Below are 19,253 nucleotides of genomic sequence, written 5' to 3'. Positions count from 1 at the left end.
AGTTCTTTCCTGAAGCTTTTCTGAAGAAGTAAAAATTTCAGAGGTGAAGCTACCAGGAGCTCCAGGCTGTTTAATGATTCTTGCCCACTTGCTCACAATCCCAGTCGTCTTTCAGCTACTGAATACTATGACTTATGCTGAGCTATTAGCTCTGACATGAATATAATATAAATAGCAATTATTTCACCTGCCTAATTCAGAAGGGTCTCCCTTAGGGTTTGAAGTCCCTGGGGAATCCCAGCTATCCTAGGAATTAACCTTGCTCAACCTAGTTCAACACAGAAGGAGGCAATTAACAATTATGAAATTGAGATGCCAGGTCACACTGGGTAATCCATCTTTGAGGAAGTTGGGATTCTTTGCAAAAGAAAAGAGCCCTGTTGTAAGGGAAGGAGTCCTGGGCCAGCAGTCTGGAGAGACTATGTAACCCCAGCACTTCTCCTAACCAGCTGAAAGGTAGATGGTCCAATCACAGCAGTTCTCCAAGCCTCAGTTTCCTCGGCTATAAAACGAAGGGTAGGCTTGTCGGGCCCCTAACTAACTGTAATTTTCCAACCTGAGGTTCAGGGAGAAATCCATAAAACAAAATTCCTTCAAAGTACTGCTAAAGGGCTTCCCTGGTGGCGCAGTGGTTGAGAGTCCACCTGCCGATGCAGGGGACACGGGTTCGTGCCCCGGTCCGGGAAGATCCCACATGCCGCGGAGGGGCTGGGCCTGTGATCCATGGCCGTCCAAAAAAAAAAAAAAAAAAAAAGTACTGCTAGAAGTGAACTCACTGGTCAAGGTTGAACGATTTGTTCTTTGGGTCCAGGTAGTAGGGGCTGCCATAGGCCACCAATCCCGGTTAATTTATTAATACACTTTGCCCATACATGTGACTAGTCTTTAAACCTCCGCACCTTCCCAACCTTCCACGGAAACGCTGTGACCCAGGCAGGTCTGTAGCCTAAACTTCAAAAGCCCGCCCCTGGGAGGGGAGGGGGTGAGGAGCCGAGGTCTAATCGTGCGCCTGCGTACTGAGGTCGGAGGGCCGAGGTCGCGCGGCGAACCCCTCGCCAGCTCTGCAAACCGCGCGAGATTTCCTCCCGAGCTCCTTGGCGGTGAGTGAAGCGCGGGGCTCCGCCGGCCGGGCCTGTTAGGGCTGGGGAACCCGAGGCTGCGTCGGGCCCTTCAGGTGAGGGAGGATCAAGGAACCAGGGTGACCTCCCGGCTTCCTCCCGGAGGTGCTGGCGACGCTAGCATTATTGCCTACGTCACTGGGATAGGGAATGCTCGAGAAGCAGAAGCAGAGTTTTTTTTTTAGAATTGTTGGTAGTAAGCAACCTCAAGTTTGGACATAATTGTGTTTAAGGTGTCCTTGGGATGTTCATTTAACACATATTTAATGGGCACCTACCATGTGCAAGCCATAGGGGGTGAACATAAATCACTGAACTAAACAGGCACGATTCCCTGTCTTGGTGTTTACATTCTGGGAAGTCAGTCTGAAATTCTGGGTTGTAGACGCAGATTTTTAGTAATTTACGTATGAGTGGTTGGTAGTAGGAGCCATAGAAGGTGAAGCCACTGAGAAATGGAAGAGCCATGCAGGAATCTCCACATACTAGGGGAAAGGAAGGAAAAAAACAAGTCTCAAAGGAAAGGAGAGCGACCGTCCAGAAAAAGTGGAGGAAATCCCAGAGATTTACACGTTTTGTAATAAGGCCGTGGGCAACAGTCATTTGTGGCAGAATAATTGAGCAAGATCAGGGTAGAGAAGTTTGTTTTTTTTTTTTTCTTAAAGGTGTTAGGAATCTCATGTTATGGCAGTGGTGTGTGTTGTGTTTGCCTGTGGGTTCTAGTGCAGTCATTACCAGTTGTGCGACCATGGGCAAGTTATTCAACCTCTCTGTGCCTCGTTTTCCTCCTCTATAAAATGGGAACAGTGACAGTACCATCCTCAGAGTGTTGTTGGATGGAGGGGTTAAAGGAGACAATGGCTATTAAGTCTTTAGCCCAGTTCCTGGCACTTAGGTACATTCAGGAAACAGGCTGAGAGAAGGAACTTTCCCAAGATCCCGCGTGATTAGAAGCAGGATATGTACTCTGCTTTGCCTAGTTGGGTGCCCTACCCCTTATAATAGGCTGCAAGGTAGACATTAAGATAACACACTCTTTTTGACTGGCACTAGAATTTTTCAGTTGATCATTGATCTGGTATTATTTTGGAATATTGTTTACCACCAGTTAGGAACCTACGGGCAAATATGGTCTGCTTGATGTCAGTCAATAAGGACTAGAGTTTTTTTTCCCTCCCATTTGGGATGAATAACACCACCACCACCACACCTCCTTTCAGATCTAGAGCTGGTGTATCATATTGTATATTTTAATTTTGTGACTAAATTTCTTTATGTTTTTTTTTTTTTTTTTTGCGGTACACAGGCCTCTCACCGCTGTGGCTTCGCCCGTTGCGGAGCACAGGCTCCGGACGCGCAGGCTCAGCGGCCATGGCTCACGGGCCCAGCCACTCCGCGGCACGTGGGATCTTCCCGTACCGGGGCACGAACCCGTGTCCCCTGCATCGGCAGGCGGACTCTCAACCACTGCGCCACCAGGGAAGCCCTCTTTATGTTTTAAATGTGTTGTGCTATGGAGGGATATTGCACGATTATCCTACATTAGTTAATTGTAGTGTTTGATACTTGAAAACTTTCTAATTTAATACAGAGGGAGAAAACTTTAATAGTGTGCTTTTCATGCTGATAAGCAGTATTTGGACAAATCTACAGTGTGCATAATTTCAAGTAATAAAACATACATTGAAAGTAATTAGGGAAAAGGGTGGCAAATATGAAACTTCATTTGGAAAGACTCCTTTGAAAATTTAGCCATCTTGGTGCTGTTAATCACCACTTAAGGTCAGTTATCTTTGGATCCAGTATCAATTTGGAAAACTTTGCCTTTTAACCCTATGTAATTTACACACATGGTGATTCAATAGGAGATTTTCTTTAAAAAAATACATTTAGCCCTGCAAGACATTATGGACTTCTCGCTGTGATGAAATAGGATGCACACAGCACCACCTTTAAAGATTCTTGCCTAAAAAGTCTGAACCTGCATCTAATCAAACCTCTAGATCTAACTACCTGTCAAGGATAAGAGGGGAGATAGAATAATGAAGTAAATGACATTATGAGAAAAAAAATAAAAATAGGGACTTCTCTGGCAGTCCAGTGGTTAAGACTCCGCGCTTCCACTGCCGGGGCCACGGATTCCATCCCTGGTCAGGGAACTAAGATCCTGCATGCTGCTCAGCCAAAAAAAAAAAAGACACTATGAGGATGCAATCAAAGGTCATTCAACAGACAAAGGAATGAAGAAACATGTTTTTTCAACAATCAGTGACATGAAATAAAAAAGGGGAGACTCAAAAATACAGTATATGGACCTTGATTCTAACGAACCAACTGTAAAAAGATGGAATTTGAATGTGCACTAGGTATTAGATAATGTCAAGGAATTACCTGGACTATTAATTCTGTTATGTTAATGGCATAGTGTTTATGTTTAAAACAACCTGTTGTTAGAGATGCATAACTGAGGGATTTTTGAATAGGATGATGTCTGGGATTTTGTTTTAATGGGAAGCTGGGGAACGCAGTCCTTAGCTGGCAACATTGCGTCCGAAAGGAGAGAGTGTATATTGAGAGCAACCAGCCATTAAGGTCACAACCAGTGAGATTATAAATATATACATTATAAAAAGTAAGGAAGCAAATAAGATGAATATCCATGTTCTTCATTCTATTTTATGGAATGCCACTAACATCAGACATTTAGTTCTTAATTAGGAGCAGAATTCCTCTCCTCTTGTAAAGGGTACCTACAGAAGAGTTGAACATTATTATGTGGCTATATACGTGAAAACCGTGTTTGGAGGTGATTGGCGGGCAATAGTGGAAAGAGTGAGGACAAGTGAGATCTGGGATGAGGAGATTTATGTTTCAGTCCTAACTCCTCTGCTTAACGGCTATGTGATCTTGGGTACAAACTGTACCTCAATTTCCATTGTAAAATAAGGATATTACCTATATACTTTGTTTTAAGAAAAAAATAAATCTGTGTGAAAGTTCTCCATAAGTTATCTCCATATAAATACTATGTTACGCAAGATTTGAAAAATACCCCGTGATGATTATTTAACATTTTTCTGAGAAGTATACATAAATCTCAGGTCTATATAAGAAACTCAGGTACTATATGGGATTAGAGAAATATGAAGAAATTCAAGAGTCCTGCAAATTTAGAAACTAGATTAGGAGTAGAGTCATGAGTAAATGAAATTACCCAGTGATACAAGGTAAGCATTATTAAATATCAAATGGATCTACAGATGGTTGTCAAATGTCTAAGTGTGCTGCTGTATAAACTTGGAAATGATGCTAAGAGCTAAATATATTGCAACTGTTGATAAGCAACAAGGATATATTGTATAGCATGGGGAATTATAGCCACTATCTTGTAATAACTTTTAGTGGAGTATAAGCTGTAAAAATGTTGAATCACTATGCTCTACACCTGAAACTAATATAATAATGTAAATCAACTATAATTTAATAAAAACTATGTTGCAATTGTAAAAACATGTCATTGATATAATTGTTGTTCTTGGGCTTCTCAACATTATTAGGTACTAAAGAGGATGAAATAAAATATCTAATGAGAGAAGACAACTAGTAAATAATTTTAAAAAGGATAATATTTGCTTAGTAACTTAAAAATCAAACAACTTAGACATATAGGATGGAAATTTTTATGTAGTAGTTAAGTGATTGGAATGTCAGACAGCTTGGGTTTGGATCTCAACTCCACCACCTTAGGAAAGTGCTTGAACACTTTAAGGCACATTTCCTCATCTATAAATTGGGGATAATAATAAAATATTTAATAGGATTGTTAGATTAAATGAAATATATATTAAATATTATTAAATACTACATGAATATATATGTGCATATATATATATGTATATATGTTTCATAGCACAACAGTCCTTGGTACAGAATAACACTAATGGTCTGTTCTCATTTTTAGTGATGGATAAAGTAAGCATGCCCAAGTCAGATACTGCTAGCATTGGAACTTCATTTTGCTTCTTTCATTAGCTCAGATTGTAAACCCAGAATAAACTGATCCTTTTTTATTCACTTGGCCATTCTATATTACATAATTTCCTAGAAGGTGAGGATTTAAAAATGCTTTTGATGTATTACTTTTATAATCAGCAGAACTATTAAGAAATTTCCATTTTGATAAATGAATAAAAGAATTTTTGAAAATTTGGTTACATCTCAGTTAAACGGCTAGTGTTTTATTTGCTACTAGACTAACTGGCTAACTCTGGAGGAATATATCATATTGTTTTCTTTTAATCAAGCTACAGTAGGAGCCTTAATCATGATGGCTTGAAGATGAATATGCCTGAATTATGAGGCCAAAAACATTTTGTTCCACTCAATCTTCAGTGAATTTGTTCTTATTAGTCAAATATTCTAATTAGATTTAGTCTTTCTTCATATATTTGCTTTAGGAGGCAAACTCTAACAGGAGACTACATCTTTTTTGGATCCTAAATATGATTTTTCCTTTCCTTGTTCAGAAACACAAATGTACATTTTTTTAAACTTTTAAATTGTTGAATATTTCATAACTTACTTGTGATTTAAAACTTTTCTGTTTATAGGAGTTATTTTATACAGAAGTCTTGTGAGACAACTGTGCAAACAAGGTGATGATTGTACAAAGAGTGGTATTGAATTCCCGACCTGGTATGTATTTGTCTGTGATGAATAAACAACTGTGGTCTTTAATAATTATTAATGCAAATGGAGGAACAAAAAGTAATAATATGATGTAAATGTGGTAAATGAGGTAGGAAGATATTAACACTAGTAGAGATATTAGAAGAAACTCTTTAAATAATATAATATTCATTTAAAATTTTTATTTATTTATTTATTTATTCATTCATTCTTGGCTGCGTTGGGTCTTCGTTGCTGTGCGCAAGCTTTCTCTAGTTGAGGTGAGGGGGGGCTACTCTTTGTTGCGGTGTGCGGGCTTCTTATTGCTGTGGCTTCTCTTGTTGCGGAGCACGGGCCCTAGGTGTGCAGGCTTCAGTAGTTGTGGTGCATGGGCTTAGTCGCTCCGTGGGATCTTCCCGGACCAGGGCTCTAATCTGTGTTTCCTGCATTGGCAGGCGGATTCTTGACCACTGCACCACCAGGGAAGTCCCAATATTCATTTTTTTAAATGATAAGTTATCAAGGCCACTTGTTGGGGAAATAAGGTATTTTAAAATATTATAATTTTTAGAAGGTTATATTACAAATATATGTGGCTTTTGTTTTTTCTTTGTAATGTGTATCATTGATTCTTAAGATGTGCTTTTCTGTTTTATGTGAAAAGCACTGACCTATGTCATCCTAGGTCATCTAACCTGACATCTAACCTGAATCATAGAAGCGTAGGCATGGAAGTAACCTGAGAGGTTTGGGCCCATGCTGCCTTGATTTTGGTGCTTACCTAGCATGTGGCCTGGGAAAGACACTTACCTTTTCTCAGTTTTAGTAAAGTGAGCAATTAGATTAAAATGTCTACATTCTATTTTCACCTTATAAATTTGATGATTCAATGAATATGAAGTTTTAATTATATTCATTTAAGTTTCTGTTTTCATCTTAAAATGAGGAAGGATAGTTTACCTCTTTACTTTGGCTAATGTGGTATTTCTGCTACCTTGTAAATTTTAATTTTCATAGTTAAAAAAAAAAGCTGGCTGTGCTTTTTTACTTTTTGAAATCCTTCTATAATTTCATAACAGATGAGGTGATTTACCTGTAATCACCTTAAAAAATAGGAGTTATTTTATACAGAAGTCTTGTGAGACAACTGTGCAAACAAGGTGATGATTGTACAAAGAGTGGTATTGAATTCCCGACCTGGTATGTATTTGTCTGTGATGAATAAACAACTGTGGTCTTTAATAATTATTAATGCAAATGGAGGAACAAAAAGTAATAATATGATGTAAATGTGGTAAATGAGGTAGGAAGATATTAACACTAGTAGAGATATTAGAAGAAACTCTTTAAATAATATAATATTCATTTAAAATTTTTATTTATTTATTTATTTATTCATTCATTCTTGGCTGCGTTGGGTCTTCGTTGCTGTGCGCAAGCTTTCTCTAGTTGAGGTGAGGGGGGGCTACTCTTTGTTGCGGTGTGCGGGCTTCTTATTGCTGTGGCTTCTCTTGTTGCGGAGCACGGGCCCTAGGTGTGCAGGCTTCAGTAGTTGTGGTGCATGGGCTTAGTCGCTCCGTGGGATCTTCCCGGACCAGGGCTCTAATCTGTGTTTCCTGCATTGGCAGGCGGATTCTTGACCACTGCACCACCAGGGAAGTCCCAATATTCATTTTTTTAAATGATAAGTTATCAAGGCCACTTGTTGGGGAAATAAGGTATTTTAAAATATTATAATTTTTAGAAGGTTATATTACAAATATATGTGGCTTTTGTTTTTTCTTTGTAATGTGTATCATTGATTCTTAAGATGTGCTTTTCTGTTTTATGTGAAAAGCACTGACCTATGTCATCCTAGGTCATCTAACCTGACATCTAACCTGAATCATAGAAGCGTAGGCATGGAAGTAACCTGAGAGGTTTGGGCCCATGCTGCCTTGATTTTGGTGCTTACCTAGCATGTGGCCTGGGAAAGACACTTACCTTTTCTCAGTTTTAGTAAAGTGAGCAATTAGATTAAAATGTCTACATTCTATTTTCACCTTATAAATTTGATGATTCAATGAATATGAAGTTTTAATTATATTCATTTAAGTTTCTGTTTTCATCTTAAAATGAGGAAGGATAGTTTACCTCTTTACTTTGGCTAATGTGGTATTTCTGCTACCTTGTAAATTTTAATTTTCATAGTTAAAAAAAAAAGCTGGCTGTGCTTTTTTACTTTTTGAAATCCTTCTATAATTTCATAACAGATGAGGTGATTTACCTGTAATCACCTTAAAAAAGAAATTTTTACATTGACAGCAATATGCCAAAGGAAATTCTTGGAGAAAACCAAGAGCAAGTGAAACTATTTGAAGAATTTATGCTGAGTTACAGAAAAATTACAAAACAATATGGATTTATTTATGTGTGTATTCCAGGAGTGCTCTAAATCTTAGAGTGACCTTTTAAAAATAATAAATAATTCTATGGGAAAGTGACTTTTTGATTTTATATTTTTGCTTAATATTCTAGGAAAAAATGGTAATCCAGTGGCAGAAAATTTCCGAGTAGAAGAAGTAAACTTGCCAGATAATATCAATGAAGGACAAGTACAAGTCAGAACTCTTTACCTTTCTGTGGATCCTTACATGGTAAGAATCAGGATTTTGTGACTTAGTGAAAATAATTTTATTTTCATATTTTTTCATGTTGCATCTGAATTTCATTGTGTAAGCCTCATGATTAATAAATATTTGAGGGACTTCCCTGGTGGCGCAGTGGTTAAGAATTCGCCTGCCAGAGCAGGGGACATGGGCTTGAGCCCTGGTCCGGGAAGATCCCACATGCTGCAGAGCAACTAAGCCTGTGGATCACAACTACTGAGCCTGCCCTCTAGAGCCCGCAAGCCACAACTACCGAGCCCGCGCGCCTAGAGCCCGTGCTCCGCAACAAGAGAAGCCACCGCAATGAGAAGCCTGCGCACTGACACAAAGAGTAGCCCCCAATCGCCACAACTAGAGAAAGCCCGCATGCAGCAACGAAGACCCAACGCAGCCAAAAATACGTAAATGAATAAATTTATATTAAAAAAAATCACTCTGAACCCTCAGACTAGTCCTTTCTGTTATACTTTCTCAAAACAGTACCTTGACCTCCAGCCTATATCCCAGTTGTAATTAATAATTTTTTGTGTTGTTATTAGATATTTATTTTCTCTAATAAAAACTTATTATGACAAAGATCTTATTTATCACTGTATCTCCAGTGACAAGCGTAAGTGCTTATTAAGTATTAAAGGAAGGAAGGAAGAAAATTACTTTGGTTGCTTTCACTTGACACTGTTCTAAAAAAAAAAAGGACATAAGCATCTTTAAAGGGGAAAAAAGAAATCTGATGAACATTAACTTATTGAAATTTTATATCATTCCAAATTCACAATTTTAATCACTATGTACTATATTTTACATGTTTATATTTAATATGTATATACTATTTTGATTTCATATTTGTGATTTTTATATTCATACCTTCATATGAAAAACTAGTCCAGATATTATTATTATTTTGGTGGTTGTATAATGTTTTATTCTGTTGACATCATTCGCTTACCTATGGGGAATTACTCGTTCCCACTTTTTCTATTAGCCTTAAGAATCAGGTTCTTGGTGTGGCCAGTATCCAATGGCTGCTGCACTTGCTTTTCAAGAATATATGGGAGGGGCACACAAGCAGAAGTGTAGTGTATTCCCATAGAAGCTTCTGCCTCAATTCCCTATGTGGTCTTTTCCCCTGGTGAACTGAACCAGACCATGGGGGGGGCCCTTGATCAAGCAGCCTTCCATCTATTCCATCTCCTGGACCACACTGTAAGCTTGTACATCTTGGCCTTCATGACAGAGGCAAGAGTGAGCCACAGAGAGGAAGAAAGCCTTGATTACCTCTGGGAGAAGTCTTTAGCCCTAGTCCTATGGAAAGGTGTGGTGCTATTGTGACATGATGTCTTTGAGGAATAAAGAGAACATCCAGCTGAGGTTAGGGGGAATGTTGTAGTGCTTGGTCTGAAGTTGTGATGAATAACTGTATAAAAATTGTTTCATTTCTCTTTTGGGTTCTTTCCATTGAGGAAGCAGTATTGCTTGGCTGAAGAAATGAGCAGTATTATGGTCTATATGTTACTAGTTTGTTTTCTATAAAAAAATGGACAGTTTTATAATATTATCAGCAACAGTAAGTGTACCTAATTTGCAACAATCCACTGAAACCATTGACACAGTATCTTGTATTATTTTTGCTAGCATAATGTATGTAATATTACATAAATTTCTTTAAGTAATTAAGAATTTTAACAGCTTTATTGAACTATAATCCACATATCATACAGTTTACACGTTTAAAGTGTACAATTCAGTGGTTTTTAGTCTATTCACAAAGTTGTGGAACTATCACCACAATCTAATTTTAGAACATACATAAATTCCTTTTAAATTTCACTCTTTACTTGTTATAGAGGGGATACTTTTTTTTCAGGATAAAAAATAACTGAAAGGAAGAGAGAAATTAAGGTAAATTTTGTTTGGCTAACACTGTACTTAACATTACTTGTTACATACTTTCTTTTAGTCACTGGGTAAATTAGTAAACTCTTTCAGTATTATCAGAGAGAATTATCCTAATCTATGTTTTCTTTTCTTAGCGTTGTAGAATGAATGAAGACACTGGCAGTGACTATATATCACCTTGGCAGCTGTCTCAGGTGGTTGATGGTGGAGGTATTGGGATTATAGAAGAAAGCAAACACACAAATTTTACTAAAGGCGATTTTATGACTTCTTTCTATTGGCCCTGGCAAACCAAGGTTATTCTAGATGGAAATATCCTTGAAAAGGTGATGTATAATATAAAGTATCTGATTTTTTCCCCCCCCTGTAATTCCTTCTTTATGCATTTGGTGCTCAGTTCTTTTTGTTATCAGGGAAAAAATAAAAGCACATGTTTTCTTTTTAGATAGCTGTCAGAATATGGAAAGCCTTTTATTCCTCTTCCACTGTTGGTTGTAACTATGTATGGCAGTTCTTAGATTGCCAATGAGTGATGTTGTTTTCCATATTTAATTTCTCAAAATTTACATAAATGTTTTATACTAAGAACTAGAAGACCCCTTATAGTTGTATGCTTTAAAGTTTCCTGAAAAATTTCCACTTGACTTACGAAATTCATTTGGTTTGTGCTTGAAATTCCATCTTGTGTCAGAAATCTTGAGTTTGGTTTCTACTGTTAGGCTGAACCATGTGGAATTACCAATATTTGTCTGTTTTGACCTACAAAAACTGGCAGCCTCATGTAATTCAGCCTAATATTTGTCATCAAGGAAGTTACCTTATATCTCTGAACCTCAGTTTCCTCATGTGCAAAATGAAAACAATCTATACCTCTCAAATGAATGTGAAAATTAAATTAAATTTAGCTATGATAAATGTGATTAAGGCTTTGTAAAAAGCTTTATAAAGTTTTAGTATTTTTTATGATTACCAATTATTATAATCAGTTAAAGATGGCTGTTAAGATAAAATGAGATGCGGGAGACATTACACAATCATTTGCCAACCTAATGGTTCTAGTAAAATATATTTAACTAGAAATTTCATAGCAGGAAGTGAAAGAGAAACATTAAGCACTTTCTAGTTTTCCCTGTCATTGTGCTATAGTGGGAAATTGAGCAACTGGAGAGAGCTTAAAAATGTTTGGGGAGTTGCTATTAGAAATGAGGAAGAGGAATTCAGAAGGGATAGAAAAATGATCTTTGCTAAAAGCAAACTTATCTCACAATGTTTTTATACTGGCTTTACTAATAAATGACTATTAACTACAGGATACATTTCTGTGTAGTGTACGGTAGACCTTTCTGTATATTATAGACTTTAATATCTCCATTACCTTTATTCACACACCAGACTTAACTGATAGCCATTTAAAACTGCTGATTACAAACTGCCATTTTCTTTTTTTGTGGCAGACCAAGGTGGCGAATCTTGATTACTTTTGGTGGTTTATTGAGTTTTTACCAAAATTATTCAATTCCTTAAAAACTATTATAAAACCTTTATGGTAGGAAGTCTTTCTATATAATTTTTTTTCAATTCTCCCTAATGTTACAGATAAGAAAACAGGCACAGAAAATGTCAGAGAAGTATAATTAACTATTGATTGGGCCTGGTAAACATATAAACGTAAAATGCTAAAAAGCTGACAGAGACCTCATTTTATTCTGTAATTAAGCTAGAAGAAATTGTATCTCACCTTCCTTACATTTCCATGGACCATTTTAAGCATCAGTAATGAGAACTGTTAGAGTTTGAGCTCATTTTTATATAGATAAATGTTTACTCTGGAATTGCTCAGAGATTTTTAAACTTTCCAGTTTTGCCTAGTGTTTTCCTGTTAAGTGTTTCCTCTCTTTTGAAATATTTGGGACATTGACAAGAAAGAATGTTTGGTATCTCTTATGTGGCAATTCTTTTTTAAAGGTTTTGTAGGTTTTTTTTACTATAAAGAGAAGTAATATTCTTTTTTTTTTTTTACTTTGTACAAGTAAATTATAGAATTTTAACAAGACTGAAGAATGGTTTACTGTTCTTGAAACTATGTTGGGTTGTTTATTAGTCCACTTGAACTGCCATTACAAAATACCATAGACTGAAATTTATTTTCTCACAGTTCTGGAGTCTAGAAGTCTGAGGTCAAGGTGCTGGAACATTTGGTTTCAGGTGAAGCCTCTCTTCCTGGCTTAAAGATGGCTGCCTTCTCACTGTGTCCTCACACAGCATCCAGCCTTTCCTATTCTCACCTGCATAGAAAGAGATCTCTGGTGCTGGTGCCACTTCCTCTTTTAAGGACATAAGTCCTATCAGATTAGGGCCCCACCTTTATGACCTCACTTAACCTTATCTCCTTAAGGGCCCTATCTCCAAATATACTCACACTAAGAGTTAGGTCTTCAATATATGAATTTGGGGGGGACACAATACAGTACTTAACAGGTTGTCTCTACCCTGTTGACTTAAAACGGAAATTCCTAGTATTATTTTTAAAAGGTATGTATATATTTTTTAGGTAGACCCACAGCTTGTGGATGGACACCTTTCATACTTTCTTGGAGCTATAGGGATGCCTGGTTTGACTTCCTTGATTGGGATACAGGAAAAAGGTCATATAACTGCTGAATCTAATCAGACAATGGTTGTTAGTGGAGCTGCTGGTGCTTGTGGATCCTTAGCTGGGCAGGTAAACTTTTGGAGAATAATCTGATTTTCTAAAAAAATAGTCATAACTGAATCTCTGGATATGTGTATATAATTTAAGATATAAAATTGAACAAATTTATAATATTATTTTACACATTTTTGGTAGAAGTGATGTTATAGCATGCTTAGACTCTCTTTTTAACAATATGAAAAATGTTATAGATTTTTGTATTTTGTTCTTTTTAAAAAATTTTTATTATTTATTTATTTTTGCGGTATGCGGGCTTCTCACTGTTGTGGCCTCTCCCGTTGCGGAGCTCCGGACACGCAGGCTCAGCGGCCATGGCCCACGGGCCCATACACTCCGCGGCATGTGGGATCCTCCCAGACCAGGGCACGAACCTGTGTCCCCTGCATCGGCAGGCGGACTCTCAACCGTTGCACCACCAGGGAAGCCCTGTATTTTGTTCTCTTTTAACCAAAAATGACATGGTAAATGCTAGAGCATTGCTGTAATCAATATGAAGAAGAAAATCACAGAGTACCTGTCTGGAATTACATGAATTAAAAAACAAATTTATATTTTAAAAAAATCATCTTCAAATAAGAAAGCACTTATTGGGTTCTAGAAGTATAGTAAATATTATGATGGAAATTTTTAAAGTACATTGTTTTATGAATAATAGCCTTTATAGTGTGAAACCATTGAAACAAAACATTTTATCTTAATAGTGATTTTAGTTGCTCACAGGCCTGAAAAATATTGAATTGCAAGATAGAGATGTTTTGGGTCTGACTATTCCTTTTATGACATCATCTTTAAATTGCGAGATTTTAACATTCAAACTAACTCTAATTTTATTCAATCTTAATTTTTTAAAGAATGCCATTATATCTGTTCTCAGTTCTTTTGGTTTCAAATTACTTTCAGCTAAAGGCCTTAGAATCTAACCTCAGTTGTGACGAACACTTTCATATATGTACTTGTATTAACTTTCATACTTTCACATTTTTACATTTAAATTGTGACAGTTGAAAGTTGTTTAATTTTCAAAAATTTTCCCCCTAGATTGGCCATTTGATGGGCTGTTCCAGAGTTGTGGGAATTTGTGGAACACCTGAGAAGTGCCTCCTTTTGACCTCAGAACTGGGCTTTGATGCTGCAATTAATTATAAAGAGGGGAGTGTGGCAGAACAACTCCGTGAATTATGCCCCTCTGGAGTGGATGTTTACTTTGACAATGTTGGAGGTGACATCAGTGATACAGTGATAAGTCAGGTTGTTTTCTGATTTGTTTGTTATAAATTTGAATACTACGGTTTATTTGATGTGATATCTTTTTACCTGATACTGAGAGAGAAAAAAAAACTTTATAAAATTGTAGGGTTTATGGTGAAAAACATGATGGTCAGTATTGTAATTAAGTGATACAGAAGAGCTTGCTGAAGCTACTTCCATTTGTTTGTGGATTTGCACTGTGAGCATCAACTTCAGTTCTTTGCTAGCAATGTTATATTTTCACCTGTAATTTATTTTTGTGAAAAAATACAGTTGTATTATTCAAATGAAATTCTAACCTTTAACTCACTTCTGACCATCAACCAACTTAAATCAACCAACTTACAGCCATGACTTTGGGTAAGGAAAGGATTTTCATAGATTGCAGGTATTTACATATTTTAACTGACAGTGTTACAATTTATCAACATTAGCTTTTAACACTGCATTGTCCTTTACTCTATGTAAAATTGTTTTCAATTGAGGTTAAATTATTTAAATTCTAAGAAATACTCTACCAATAATAACAAAAGTAGCAACAGTGATGACAATGAGAACTAATGCAATTCTTTTGCTGATTACCAAACTTTTATTTACTGCTGTGTTCCTTTGCAGTAGACTTATTTTCTAGCTAATTAAAGCTCTCTAATACATATAATGGGTAAGTCTTCAAAACAAAATCAATTACTTGGCATTATAATTATATAATACTAACTATATAATGCCAATTATAACTGGCATTATAGTATTGAATACTATAGGGAATTCCCTGGAGGTGAGGTGGTCCAGTTGTTAGGACTGTGTGCTTTCACTGCCCAGGGCGCAGGTTCAATCCCTGGTCAGGGAACTAAGATACCACAAACCGAGTGGTGTGGCCATTTGGAAAAAAAAAAAAAAAAAAGATTAAATATTACAGTCAAGGAGGCTTTCATTGAGGCAGCCATAAAATTAGTAAACATAGGGAAGGTGTATATCTTAGGTTATAATCATCAATTTTCTCTGAACAGATGAATCAGAACAGCCACATCATCCTATGTGGTCAAATTTCTCAGTACAACAAAGATGTGCCTTATCCTCCTCCACTACCCTCTGCTGTAGAAGCAATCCGGAAAGAAAGAAACATCACAAGGTGTGTTCTACGCTTTCCCCTTATTACCAGATTCAAGGGTTTAAAGATCATGGATGAATACGGTCATTTAGGTTTTGGTTAACTAGGTCCCTGGCAGAAAACTTTTTGAAAAATGCATCTGTTCAATCAATCTTTCGCAAATCTTTTTTGCGAGTGTTAGAAATTCAACTCATATTGGCTTAAGTGCAAAGGAAATTTATTGGCTCATGTATCTAAGAAGTTCAGTATTAGTACTGGCTTAGATTTGGCTGGATAAAAGGTTTGCATAGTGGTGTCATGTCTCAAGTTTTTTTTTTTTTTTAATTAATTAATTCTTACTTTTGGCTGTGTTGGGTCTTCGTTGCTGCGTGCAGGCTTTCTTTAGTTGTGGCGAGTGGGGGCTACTCTTCGTTGTGGTGCACGGGCCTCTCATTGCGGTGGCTTCTCTTGTTATGGAACACGGGCTCTAGGCGCACAGGCTTCAGTAGTTGTGGCGCATGGGCTTAGTTGCCCCACGGCATGTGGGATCCTCCCGGACCAGGGCTCGAATCCGTGTCCCCTGCACTGGCAGGTGGAGTCTTAACCACTGCGCCACCAGGGAGGTCCATGACTCAGTTTTTCTTCACCCCTGGGCTGTGCTTTCTTCTGGATTGTCTTGGCTCCCTCACAGGCTCTCCTCTTGCAGCAGCAGGAGGATGACTGTTATCTTTACTCTTACATTTTACCAGATTAGCAATCCAAGCAAAAAAGAGAACAGCTCTCTTCTTGCAGTTTTATCACATCTTCAAGCTGATACTTAATGGCTCAGACTGGCCTGGCTTTCGTCACATGAGGGTGGGGAAAGGATGTCACCCACAAAGTAAAATCACAGTGTTACTACCAAATGGGATTATAGATGCTGGGCAGAGAATACAATAGAAGTCCATTATACTTAACGCTTGTAACTACACCTAAAGCTATATCTGACCAGACTCTGTGTGATTAAGTCCTAATGTTTGAAAGATTAACAAATTTTAGTGTTCTGGAATGATTTGATTTGGGCTTTCTCACTCCCTCCCTAGTCTCTGATCATTATCCTTTTCTTCCCCACTACAGAGAAAGATTTCTGGTGTTAAATTTTAAGGACAAATTTGCGTCTGGTATTCTCCAGCTGAGTCAGTGGTTTAAAGAAGGAAAGCTAAAGGTAGAACTTGCTTCTGTTCTTTATCAGTATTATTCTTCCTGCTACTTGATATACTTTTATATTATTTGAATTTAATATTAGTTTTGTAATAAATATTTCTACAGAAGAAAAGTATACTGAATATTATAAATTAACTTTACCTCCTGAGTGAGGCTAACTCTTCTGATTGAGAAATCCTCTCATTATTCCCTTTATCTAAAATTTTATTAATGTTGACTTTTCTTAGACTATATTACAAGATAATAGGTTTTTGTTTTTTCCAAATTGTAATATTCATTAACAAATATTTATGGAATGCTACTATGAGTTAGAAGCTGTGCTTTCTCGAAAACCTTATAAGCACCTCCTAGTACCTGTCCACCACCATACATCTTTCCTGCCCTCCCTGGACATTCTGATAGATCTCTTGGCTGTGGCTGAAAATCAGGAATTATCGATCTGGGGTCCAGAGACCCTGACCTAGGATGTTCTTGAAATGTGAAAATAATAGGCAAAGTTGTATGTGTGTGTGCTTATATACTTTGTTTTTTGAAAAGAAGGTGTATAGCATGTGATATTACAAACTGAAGATTAGACAATGGGAAAATAGGATTGTACTTAAAAAATGAATTGATAGGAAACTTTTCTGGATTACCTACACAAAATGAAGATCTCTTTTTAGACAGAAAATGCTAAATAGTATTGCTGCCTTTTGTAAAACTGAAAACTGTTAAATAGAAACACTTAAGTCTAAAGAATATAAAATATACCTATTTTGATTTACAGATCAAAGAGACTATGATAAATGGATTGGAAAACATGGGAGGTAAGATGAATGTAGATTTATTTATTATACACATGAGTTCAGCACAGATACTCTTTTTTTTCTTTTAATTCTACTCCTCTGTTGTTTTTTTCTTTTTAAATCATTTCTTTCCTGTAAAGTCTTGATCAAACTTCATGAAGTTCAACTTAGTGGTATTTAAGAGCCATTGTTTTCTCATTTCAAATTGTAAAGTTTCTTTGGTTTTGTAAATAACTTATGAAAAAAAAATGTAAGAATTGTGAAAGTCATTTAGCCTCTAGGTAACTTTTTCTGATTGAATGGTTCTAAGCCATCATAAGATTACATGAAGCAAATTTTCAATATTGGGTTTTTTTTTTTACTAACATACACAGATTTCAACACTCTCTTTTGTTTCAAATAAAGAGGATTGAATAAAACTGATAATTTTTCCTTTTTGAGAAAAAAATTTAATACATTTGGAGATGTATATTTCACTTAGTAAAACTTTATGATTAAATTTCTAATATTTTAAAGTTATTTAAAAATTGTTATTGCTGACATTTATCCTCATATTTATTTGCCTGTAGTCTTCAGACTCTGTAACAGTGAACATGGATGTAGACACCAATTAATCATTTCTAGTTGGATAAAAACACATTTTAAACATGTTAATTGGGTTAGTTTCTCCTATAACTTTGCCAGTGTTTTACTTGAGGTTTCTTTTCATGACAGTTTCCTTCTGTACTTAAAATCATTGAAGAAATTATTCAAATTAATTGTATGTGTCTGACCTACTGATAAACATGTATGATGGTGACATTTATGTTTTCAGATAACCTAGTTTTTTTTTCTTTCCAGCTGCATTCCAGTCCATGATGACAGGAGGTAACATCGGAAAGCAGATAGTTTGCATTTCAGAAGAAACCTCTTTGTTATCTCTGTAAACATCTTCATTAAGGAAATACACGGATTGCTTTCCGTTTTGCACAAAGATTTCAAGATACATTAAAAAAACCCTTAAGAGTACAGATACCTTTTGATTTAAATGTGATCATAGGTGATATTTTCTTAGCTGCATAACATAATTCTTTCCTGTGTCTTCAATATCATATATGTATTCTTCATCCAATATGATTATTTACAATAATAGATTGAAGTCAACATGACCTATTTTTCCTTCTTTTGCTAAAACTAATATTACATGAAATTTATATCAGATATTCTGAAACCACTGGAGATTTGATGTAACTGTTTAATAGATCATACAAAAGATTTTTTAAATTAATAACTTTTATTAACTTCATAAGTTGTATTTAAAATAGAATACTTGAGAAGCCACTTAGTAAATATTGAACTGGACATGCTTTACGTAATTCTTGAACTGAAGCTTGGTGAAGAATAAATTGGGATGGTCTTTCCATATTATAGATGGAAGAGGGACTTAATTGCAGGGTCTGTGTGTGTGTAGGGGTTTGGGGGAATTCAGAGCTTGTGGAACAGTTTTTGGGATAGGAGAGCAGAGGCTTTGTGTTGGGAGTAGTATGAGAAATTAAATAACTGAGGTTGGTTAGGTTGATGGAGGGACTAGATTTACTACAGAAGATATGTGTTTTGCCAAGTAGTTCACAGTATAGCCTAAAAACTCAAATATATATTGATAAAAGCCTATGTTTATTTTAGGTTAGCAGGCACATACTGTCAAATAGTTACAAAGATTTCGAGGGCAAATATAGACATCAATTCAAGTTTTAAGTGATGAAAAAGATTTAAACAACAAATACAGCTTCGGGCTTCCCTGGTGGCGCAGTGGTTGAGAGTTCACCTGCCGATGCAGGGGACACGGGTTTGTGCCCCGGTCCGGGAAGATCCCACATGCCTCGGAGCGGCTAGGCCCGTGAGCCATGG

At 36.4% G+C, this 19,253-nt stretch overlaps 1 protein-coding gene across 4 annotated transcripts; it reads left to right on the top strand.

The window, feature by feature from the left end:
* Positions 1–973: 973 nt before the first annotated feature.
* Positions 974–18,770, top strand: PTGR2 (prostaglandin reductase 2). 4 transcript variants are annotated; one of them, XM_024737906.1, is made up of 10 exons: positions 974–1,100; positions 5,729–5,813; positions 8,304–8,422; positions 10,465–10,656; positions 12,882–13,052; positions 14,082–14,291; positions 15,299–15,420; positions 16,495–16,582; positions 17,348–17,387; positions 18,207–18,770. In XM_024737906.1, the coding sequence occupies exons 2-10, from the start codon at positions 5,777–5,779 to the stop codon at positions 18,290–18,292; spliced, it is 1,065 nt and encodes a 354-aa protein (XP_024593674.1). In that variant the 5' UTR covers positions 974–1,100; positions 5,729–5,776; the 3' UTR covers positions 18,293–18,770. The 4 variants fall into 4 exon arrangements, with proteins under 4 accessions (XP_024593674.1, XP_024593673.1, XP_024593672.1 ...); XM_024737905.1 differs by having other exon boundaries at positions 1,087–1,174; XM_024737904.1 differs by lacking the exons at positions 974–1,100; positions 5,729–5,813 and adding an exon at positions 6,906–6,986.
* The last annotated feature ends 483 nt before the right edge of the window (positions 18,771–19,253 follow it).

The sequence above is a fragment of the Neophocaena asiaeorientalis genome, unplaced genomic scaffold (genome assembly GCF_003031525.2).
Source record: "Neophocaena asiaeorientalis asiaeorientalis breed wild unplaced genomic scaffold, Neophocaena_asiaeorientalis_V1.1 scaffold49, whole genome shotgun sequence".
In the NCBI taxonomy this organism is placed as follows: Eukaryota; Metazoa; Chordata; class Mammalia; order Artiodactyla; family Phocoenidae; genus Neophocaena; species Neophocaena asiaeorientalis.
This window is presented reverse-complemented; position numbering and strand designations above follow the sequence as displayed.

Coding starts and splice junctions, on each gene's coding strand:
- PTGR2 (XM_024737906.1), top strand. CDS start 5,777: ATGATTGTACAAAGAGTGGTATTGAATTCCCGACCTG. Junction 10,657..12,881: donor ATGGAAATATCCTTGAAAAG/GTGATGTATAAT, acceptor TATATTTTTTAG/GTAGACCCACAGCTTGTGGA. Junction 17,388..18,206: donor TGGATTGGAAAACATGGGAG/GTAAGATGAATG, acceptor TTTTCTTTCCAG/CTGCATTCCAGTCCATGATG.